This window comes from Crocodylus porosus, unplaced genomic scaffold, assembly GCF_001723895.1.
Source record: "Crocodylus porosus isolate Cpor-Errol unplaced genomic scaffold, CroPor_comp1, whole genome shotgun sequence".
Classification (NCBI taxonomy): Eukaryota; Metazoa; Chordata; order Crocodylia; family Crocodylidae; genus Crocodylus; species Crocodylus porosus.
This window is the reverse complement of record NW_017728906.1, coordinates 185,496,674-185,506,388: the sequence shown is the minus strand read 5'-3', so window position 1 is coordinate 185,506,388 and position 9,715 is coordinate 185,496,674. Positions and strand designations below refer to the sequence as shown.

Here is a 9,715-nt window from a genome sequence, read left to right as displayed (position 1 = left end):
GCCACACCCCTCCCAATAAGGCTGTGTGTTCCTCCTCCCCCCTCACACCTTTTGAATGGGAGATGATAGTCTTATAGTAAAAAATGCCAGGCAAACATAATTATATACTATGGGGTACTATGTTTAAAAATAGTAACTTAGCTTGGAAACTGCCTATGCAGTGTGTCTGCCTCAGGCTGATTATTTATTTAATTCTTTATTTTAAGTATGTGCCAAAAGAACTGAGTCACTTCTCAGAATGTCTTAAATTCTGCTAACCCTTGAGATCTTGTTGTGCCCCCCAGGGAATAGGAGTATGGTCTCAATCAGGTAGAGAGTGATCTTTGCATCAGAGACTGTTGCACTTGTTGCCATCTAGGCAAAATCCAGTCAAATTTGGACAAGTTACAGGCAGCAGAAAAATGGGTTTACATTTGCTGGGAAGATTAGACAGCTGCAGCTAAAGTGTCCAGAGATTCTAGCCATGCACCATCTTAGAGCCACAGGAGTTACTGGCCATTGTTTAGATCTGGCTTGAGCCCTGGAACAGAGGCTAGAGAGACTGCTGCTTCTGAGCTGTCAGAGCTCCCATCCCTCCTCTGGGGCAAGAGTGCACACAGGGAGGTGCTTCCTCTACTAAGCATGGAACAGGCAAGAACTGGGATAGACTAGAATGTGGTGTTCAGGGATAAGTCTTACAAAACTTTGGATTCCCTCATCCCCAAAAAACCAAGTTTCTTCCTTACAAGGCAGCAGAGAGTCACTGGGTATGTCTACACCAGACATTTATAGGATCTCCTACACCATGTATCTGGATGCCTGACAACCATGGGGCGCAGATAAGCTACCCTCAGGCTCCTGAGGACACCATGGGCATATCTACACAAGGTACTTAATGTGCAAGAGACAAATTCCACTGCCCATTAGCACAGCAGGAAAAACTCATGCTAATGCTTAGTAGAATAAATCTACTGTGCATTAACATCACAAATGAAGCTTTTGTGCTAATGTAATGCACAGTTGTGCTGATTATGTCACATTAAGTGAGTACATGTCACTACAGGTACTAAACATAATGCGCCATAATTAATAGCGCATTAATGAATGTGTAGACATGCCCCTTGACAGCTCCTTCTACAACTGAGGTGTTTACTCCACACCAAGCATAGTATAATGAAGTGGTTTTAACCCATGGCCTTCCTTCTATGAGTGTCATCCATCCACAACTCCACCCAACTACTTCAAATCTAACTGCCTTCTGATAACACTTACACGCTTTGTCCTTTTTATTTGTAGAAAACACTGGAAAAACTGCGAGCAAGAAAGACACATTAATGTACACCAGAACCTGTTAGAAGACATTTGGGAACACGAGGGAGGCATTACTACTTTCCTAGTGCGATCCAAAGAATGCACTTACAGCATCAAACTTAAATTAAGCAATATCATGTAATAATTGTGAATACTGAGCTTTTAATATATTTGAAAATCATAATTTAAATCATTATTATAGCAACCTAGATAATGTTTTATTCCCACAGCTAAAGGACTACAAAGACTGGTATAACTATGCTTTGTTCAGTCTGTCAGTTTAAAGTCCATTTCTGCTTATATTTATAGTGACTTGGGTTAACAAGATCAAGATTCTTGTAGAAAGGTGGGGAGGGGAGTTCTTAATTGTTGTATGACAGTATTTGAAAGGGGAGTGTCAGAGTCACTCTTTTCAATAAAGTTTTGTAATGAAATGTAGAATTTTTTGCTAAGAGTCACTGCTTGGAAAAAAAAAATCCAAGGGATAATAGGCACATCTTGCCCAATTCCTGTTGTCAATGACAGTTAAGTGCTTAATTCCTACTGCAAGTTAATAGTGACCATATGAGAATTAAATACCTTTACCCCTATGTGAAGTTCCCTGCTGAGTTCCTAAGTTTGGCAGACTCCTAAGCACTGCATCCTGGGATACTGGAGGATTTCCAACTTGAGCAGCACATCTGTGGGGAGTAGCCACACCTTAATGGAACAGGAGCTGGGTTGTGGGGGTCAGAGAGAGTCCTCCCTCAGCTTGTGGCCATTGTTCCTGGTGACTCTAAGGGAGGCTCTGGTGAACAGAGTTTCCCCGAATCCCTGCTGGTAGCCCCTGATAAGGTTATAGGCAGCACAAGACCCGCCCCCCCAGTCTCCTCTTGCAGACTGAAGAGATTCAGGTCCCTCAGCCTCTCATAGAGCCAGCCACGGAGGCCCTCAACCATACGAGTGGCCCTCCTCTGGACCCTCTCCAGGTTCGCCACGTCCTTCTTGAAGTGCGGCGCCCAGAACTGGAGTCAGTACTCCAGCTGCAGCCTAACCAGTGCTGCAGAGGGGGGAGCAAGACCTCTCTGGACCGATTAGTGATGCCCCTGTTGATGTATGACAGGGTGCAGTTGGCTCTGCCTATTTCTTCATTGCATTGGTGACTCATATTCATCCTGGAGTCAATCGTGACTCCAAAATCCCTCTCTGCCTCTGTGCTGCCGCGAGGGTCGGCCCCTAACCTATAACCATAATGCTGGTTCCCTCTGCCCAGGTGCAGCACTCTGCACTTGTCCTTGTTGAACGGCATCCTGTTCAGATCCACCCCCTTCTCCAACCTATCCAGGTCTGCCTGGATGCAGTCCCTGCCTATCAGTGCATTCACTTTACTCCACAGCTCAGTGTAATCAGTGAACTTGAACAGGGTGCTCTCCACACCCTCATTCAGGTCACTAATGAAGATGTTGAACAGCACCAGCCCAAAGCCCGAGCCCTGGCCACGATGATGTGGCTACAGGGCATGTCTTCAGCATCAAGTAGCAGAGTAGAGAAAGGCTAGGTCAAATGGATAGTAAACTTAAAATTCTGTATTGGATTGTGGCTGTGAATATTATTTCTATAAATGTCCAGAGCATACTGTCATGAAGAAGGTGGGGAGGGATGGAGTCAACCTTAGCAGCAGCAGGCACCAATATTTTATGCCTGCAAGAGTGTGGATTACTGTGGGAGCAGAATAATAAATGCTTATGAAAACAGTGGGGAGGCAGGGTCCCTCATGGTGGTTGGGCTTGCTGATAAATAAATCAGCTGAGGCAGGGATTTTGGTTAAGGAAGGGAGGGTAAAAGTGCAATACCATGCAGCTGCTGGTGTCTGGGGACAATTGCAAGGGACAATGGTCCTGATGATGGTGGGAGGAAAGGTGGAGCTTTTTAACATGTACTCCAAAGAGAAGGCAGGATTGCATTAGTTAAAAAATTGGGGATGTGGGGGGGGGAGGGAAGGGGGACATGTGTGTGTAAAGCAGGGGAATTAAATTGGATTGTTCAAACTGGGGAGAGGGGCAAGCTGGACAGCTCAGGGAGACGGTTATGTCAGTGGGTCATGGAAGAGGGTCCAATTGATGTTTGGGAAGGTGAGGGAATGCTCAGATGGGTGGAGTCTGGGGACAGGAGAGCTTCCTGAATCTATTTTGTCTTCTTGTCAGAAGGTTTGCAAGTGAGAAAAAAGGATATCACAGATGTGTTTTTCTGACCACAGGCTGCTGAGTGTGGAGCTGGGAGTGGAGGGAAGGAGAAAATGGATGTGGAGGATGAATATTGTACACAGCTGTTGGCAGAAGAGGAAGAATATAGACTGTTCAAGGAAGCTTCAAGGCCTGAAGGACACTAAAGGATATTTTGGATTGAAGTGGGAGTGGTGGGTGATGGTAGAGAACCAGGTGGGAGGATAGGAGGAAAGCCCAACAGGCCCAGGAGTTGGCACAGGTGTGAGCAAAAGTGCAAGTGTTGATTAGAGGCAGGAAAGGGTAAATGGATACGAATCAAAGAACAGTATTCTCCCCCCTGGCATGAGGTTTCAACAAGGAAGTCCTACAAGAGCTACTCCAGGTAAACAAGGAAAACCCAATTTACATATGGAGGCTACAGCCCTCTCTTGACTGGGAGGTGGGTTTCAGGAATCCTGGAGCCAGTTTCTGGCAACACCTCAGAGGTAGGACAGGATCCCAGGCTAGGGGACTTGCTTTTTATGGGGGAGATACCAGGGGGACCAAATGGAGACAGAAGTTTGTAAAAATTGATCTGTGCACAACAAATAGGAGAGTCCTCCATTTCTCGTTGAGTACCTGCTGAGTCTGTGGAAATAACAGACTCCCCGCCCCCAACCCTGGTGTCCTGTGCTGCCCAGGCAGCATCCACTTGTGGACAGGGCAGCTGCACCCCATCCCTGTGGAGCTCCCACCTGCTGTGGCTCAAGCCTAGGGAGCCCAGGGACTACCCTGCTTCCCACCCACTCCCTCCCTTCCCAAGGGTCCAGCCTGCTGGTGTTGCTTCCCCCCATGCTTGCTTCTCCCTGCACTGGGCACTTGGCCCCAGGGCTTGGTGCTGTCCCTACCTGTGACAGGGCATCTACCTGCCTGAGCCCCCTTAGCAGCTCCTGCCCCCCAATAGCTCCTTCCAGGGGCTGGGCCAGCAAAGTGGACTGTATCCCTGCCTGGCTTCTCCTGGCACTGGCACCTGTGGCAGCCCTGATCAACAACTCAAAAAATGCTTTTTTTTTTTTTTTTTTAAAAAAAAAAAACAAAAACAAACCAATTTTCTCACATGCCTCCTGGCCTGCCAGGGGAAAAAATCCCTCTCTCTGCCACTAATTGACACATATGCCAGGGGTCATCTATTTCTGGTCTACCATATCCTTCTAATGCAAGTATCATGGCTGTATAACTTTATGGCACTGGGGAGTTACTCTTGAATTTCCTCTTTAATTTGCACCTGTGATCTTTGGCTACAGGCAGCTGAACCCCAAAGCCTCCAAGCTCAAGTCTTGCATGTAGGATGCCTGCTATTTATTTAGGAGTATCTGAAATGCAAGACTGATGAGTTTGAGATGAGACTAGTGATAGTGCCACAGATCTGTACAACTTCCCTGTGCTCAGTCAGTACAATTTTGAACTGATTTGGCCTGAGGCATAAACAAACACTTCTGCTAAAAAACTTATAGGCATTTGGAAAAAATTCTGAATGATGCCTGAGTGCTATGTGCAAATTGCTACACCCATGTTTAATTTCAAGGTCTTCAACACTTGCTGCTTTCCATAAGCCAGTCAAAGTAAGCATCTGCTGCTAAGAGGTGGAAAGGGAAGAAGTTGGGGAAGTGAAGCAGCTATCTGACCTCCCAGACTTGTTTTTCCTACTGTAGCAGTGGAAGGGAGGCAAATTCAAACACAAGCCTCCAATAATTTACTTCCATACCTAGAAAATTATAACATTTATAAGATTTTTCCATATCTAGAATCCAAGTACAAGGTACCTAGTTTTCTAGATTAGACTTTGATCTCCCTCAGGTGCCTACTCCAGCCATGGATTAGAGTGTCTATTTGTTGACTGTTCACCTAACCCATAGCACCAGCAATACAAATTTCACCAAACAAGCTCTTTTTGAATTTTATTGGCAGACGCACACTCTTTAGGATTTTAAATGCTTCCATAATTAGAGGAGTTAAGCAAGGATTTTGTGGATCCAAGTTCTAGATTCAAGCATTAAGTCCTCTTGTGGGTCTAGCTTTTTGCTTCTTTATCATCAGAATATTCCAGAGCTTGGAGAGTACAATTACATGCTAGCCCAAGACATCCAAGTTACAGAAAACATTTTTAGTTTAAAGAATTTTACACGTTCATCTGAAAGATTTAAGGAAAGTTGTTTTTTAATTTAAAAAGACTGAGTAATTCCTCGCTACATAGTCCATTAGGTTTCCACAGCAAGGCACAAGAATTTTTTTTGCTGTTTTGCAGGATCAGTCAGTTATGAAGTCATACCACAGGTTTCCATTAAAAGAAAAAAAAAAAAAATCCTCTAAAAAAAAATGATCAACAGAAATTGTCCGGCAAGTTCCTGTTCTGCAGTTTTGCCAGGTATCACTAACCTGAAAAAGATATTAAACACATATTACACTCTTGCCACATGTTAACAGATTGAAGGTTCACACTGATTGTTTATACCAGGGGTATTCAACCTCTGCCTACAGGGCTCTCCACACCCTGGGAAGTTAGGCTGCATGGGAGCAGTGGTAATTAAGACTGCCACTTCTCTACTGCTGCCGCCAAATTGTCAAGTCCTCCACAGTGGGATAGAGCTGGGCCACATCCCCACCCCTTACACAGTCATAGTGGAGTCAGACCATCCCCCAAACCCCCAGTCACATTGGGCCTGGACCAAACCCCTTCTCCTACATGGCTGGATTGGGGCTAGGCTGCCCCACATTCCTCCTCCATGCTGCCAGATGGGGCCCTGCAGCACCCATCCTGGGCTCCAGATCACAACCGCTGGCGCTATCTGGCCCATGGACAAACTGGGTGCTATGATCTTGCCCACGATGGAAAATGGTTAAGCACTGCTGGTTTATACCAAAATAAGTCATTAGCTCACTTAGGTTACAATTTAGCCAGACTAGAGCACTTACAGATTACAGTTTCTTTGAATGGTAAAATTTACTAGCATTAATCCACAAGGGGGGTTATTTCAAACAATTTGTTTGGATGGGCTCAACTTGACCCAGCCGTCTCCGTCTCCCAAGATGTATAGCTTTTGACGATAACATCCTCTCTGCATCAGACACAAAAAGTGTTTTGCATCTCTGCAGATCCCAGAAATCGCCAGTTAGGAGAGAGGGGCGTTGTCCCTTCATTCAGTCCCAACTTGGCCCCACCAGCAAGTTTTCAAACAAGTCTGATTTTGCTTCATTGAATGTGGATCTGGTTTGTCAAATGAATGTCTTGCTCAAGCAGCCAGAAGTCAGACCTAGCAGAGCAAGAACTCAACCACCACCTTTTAGAGTGAAGGTCAAGCTAAAAGAATACAAGAAAAAAACAAACAAACAAAAAAAAAAAAAAACTTAGCTTTAGGCTTCTCTGGAGACAGAGTTAACTGGGCAAAGATTAAGTCTCCAAGGACAACTAACTGGGCAAGTATTTGTTAATTATGTTGTGATCAGTTTTACTGCTGTACGTGTTTTTACTTGTAGACCAGACCATCAAAACCTATACATCAGAATCAGGGTGTCAAACTCATCTGGTCCTATGAGCTGGATGAGTAGCATGGGGCAAATCCACAGGCTAGACTGGGCCCATGGACCCCTTCCCCTCCCTCTGCATACCAGCCTGGGTCCCATGCTACATGTGATGCAGATCCCAGGACAGCTGAGACAAGTGCTGGACACACCACAGTCCAGCTGAGGGCTTGTAGCACAGATCCCAGAGCTGCTGGGGCAGGTGCCATGAGGCATAGTCCAGCTAGGGCCAGACTGTGTGTGGTGTGGCACTTGCTCCAGCCAATCTGGGATCTGTATCACAAGTACTGACCCATGCAGGGCAGTCCCAAAGTAACCACATTGCTGGTCTGACATGCCCTATGCACTTAACATTAAAATATAGCAAACTTTAGGTTAGTTTTCCAAACAGGATGCACTTTTATCTATGCTGGTGTTTGGACACAGTAATAATACAAGAGAAAAAAAGCATCCTATGCCAGAGCTTGGCTACATTAAATATCTCCCCAGTAATAGACCACAGTGCACACCAAGTGCCCATGGCATCCTGCCAAGGATTTCAATATTAGGTCATTGCGTTAAGAGCTGCTGGTTTCACAGCCATGCAAACCCCTCTCTGAAATGACCTTGAGCTCCACTGTGTAGCATTTCTGTTAATGCATCAGCACTGCCAGCACAGACTTACATTTGACAGAGAAGGAATTCTCTAGCTGTATTGCAAATATTAGATCTTTGTCTTCCTTTGGGATCTGTCCGAATGCTCACTAGCAAGTGACAATAAAAGAAAGTCATTAGATTAGATCAGAACAAAGTGAGTATCAAGCAGTTCTGAACCTGTGGTCAAGACAATAAAGGACAAACACTATTAATTTGCTAACCTTTGCAGCTTCATTACCAGCCTACTAGTACCAGTCATCTAATGAAGTGGTTTTCAGTGCACTCAGCAATTAATGAACATTAAAAATCCTGATGGGTACTTGCCAATAATCTAAGATTTAATTTCAGCTCAGACTATTAAGAACAAAAACTACAGAAACAGGCTGCACAATTAGGTTAAAATTTGGTAAGTTCTCCATGCTATTTACTAACCAAATCTTCTGCACAGTAGTGTTGTGCACACTAGAGGGCTCCATCTTCAATCCCTTGTTTCCAACAGATGAAACGCTACTTCAGTAGCAATGCATACATCTGATGGATTCTCTTTATGGTCATGTCCACAGCATACTAGAAACAGTGTTTTCCTAGCAGCCTTGGTAATGACCAGATATTTGCCAAAGTATTTCTCATTTACATGCAATGGGACATCTTTCATCTGGCAGCAGAGAATAACTTAATGCTGTAAGATTTAAACTGACCCAGCCTGAGCATGTCTACATGTTCAAATAATGTGCATTAAATCTAGTACCTCCATTGAGAGGCTTCACCAGGCTTAAATCAGGGTAATTAAGCTATGGTTTCTAGCCATCCCTAACCAGCTCACTGGGAACCCACCCCCTCCCCAAAACTTACCAACAAAGCCCTGTACTCTTGAAGCATGGGGGTGAGGCCATCTACAGGGGGTATGGTTAAGCAAATAATGAAATGGAGGGGCAGGGAAAGGAATGGGAAGGTGGGATTGGAAGCAGAAAGTGACAGGAAATGAGATGGAGGGGAGCTGCCTCCACCCCACCCCCCTCCACCATTCCTGGACTGACCCCATCTCAGGGGCTCAGTCTCAGATTTGCTACCTCTCCCCCAATTCCCCCTCCCATCCTACTCTGTTCCTCCACTTGCAGCTTTCCTTTCATTTTTACCTCCATTCTGTAATTTCACAATGTGTTACAGGTTGCCCAAAACCACAATTTTGGTAGGTCCCTAGTCATGTTAAGTTGCCATCAATGCAACAAGTATCCTATATTTCACAAGTGGAACAAGTATATTAAGTGGCCTGCCTTTAATATCAAGACACAGCTGTCCTTGTTGGTTAGCTTTTCTATTTTTATTTCAGGTTTTCATATTTTGATGTTTGCAATAAAAACATTCCAAACTGAAAGGTAACCTTAACTGTCAAACAAGCTGTGTCAAGATACTGCACTCCAGCCAGTCCTTTCATCACAAAGAAGTCTTGCCCATCCTATGACTGTATCAAGGAGAGCCATTTAGCCGTTTTCTAACCAATGCTTCTCAACCTCAGTAGACTCAAGGTACCACTCAGGAAGTGCCAGCTCTTACCTTCTACTTTTTAGTTTTTACTACAGCAAAATAGTAAAAGTGTGTCTGGTCAGAATATTTCCTACTATGTGTTCTTATTTGAAACCTCCAGGCTTATCCATGTAGGTATTTGCACACCTTAACAGTGCTAATACTGTGCAGCACCTATAAGAGGCTCCCACTATACCTCAGTACCCTGGGTTGAGATCCACTGTTCTAAATATTACAGATGTACACAAGTATAAGCCGTCATGTTCTCCCCCCTCACCTCAAGCCTGTATCAAGAGAAAGACTATTTTTAACAAGCGCAATAGAATTAAAAGCAAATGTGAGCTACTGGATTGCTGCAACACTACACCTCCCACATTTACTTGACTTCACAGCAAAGTCTGACAGGAATGTCAGCTGGGACTTTTCATACAGGGAAAATAGTGAATTCAGTTTGGAATGCACACTTTCTGCTAAAGTTACCAAAAAAAAAAAAAAATCAGTTT

General features: G+C 44.6%; 1 protein-coding gene and 1 long non-coding RNA gene across 5 annotated transcripts in view; one reads left to right on the top strand and one right to left on the bottom strand.

Annotated features, from left to right (window-relative positions):
* CEP295 (centrosomal protein 295) overlaps positions 1 to 1,980 on the top strand; it is a 71,794-nt gene extending 69,814 nt beyond the window's left edge. For all 3 annotated transcript variants that reach the window (XM_019530340.1, XM_019530339.1, XM_019530342.1), the window contains one exon: positions 1,276 to 1,980. In XM_019530340.1, the coding sequence (XP_019385885.1) occupies positions 1,276 to 1,314 (39 nt within the window). In that variant the 3' untranslated portion in view covers positions 1,315 to 1,980. The remainder of the gene's footprint in view (positions 1 to 1,275) is intronic.
* A 3,424-nt stretch (positions 1,981 to 5,404) lies between these two features.
* Positions 5,405 to 9,715, bottom strand: part of LOC109306774 — an 8,130-nt gene continuing 3,819 nt past the window's right edge. For both annotated transcript variants that reach the window (XR_002100101.1, XR_002100102.1), the window contains exons 6-7: positions 7,717 to 7,795; positions 5,405 to 5,909 (exon numbers count right to left, since the gene is read on the bottom strand). This is a non-coding gene — a long non-coding RNA (uncharacterized LOC109306774). The remainder of the gene's footprint in view (positions 5,910 to 7,716; positions 7,796 to 9,715) is intronic.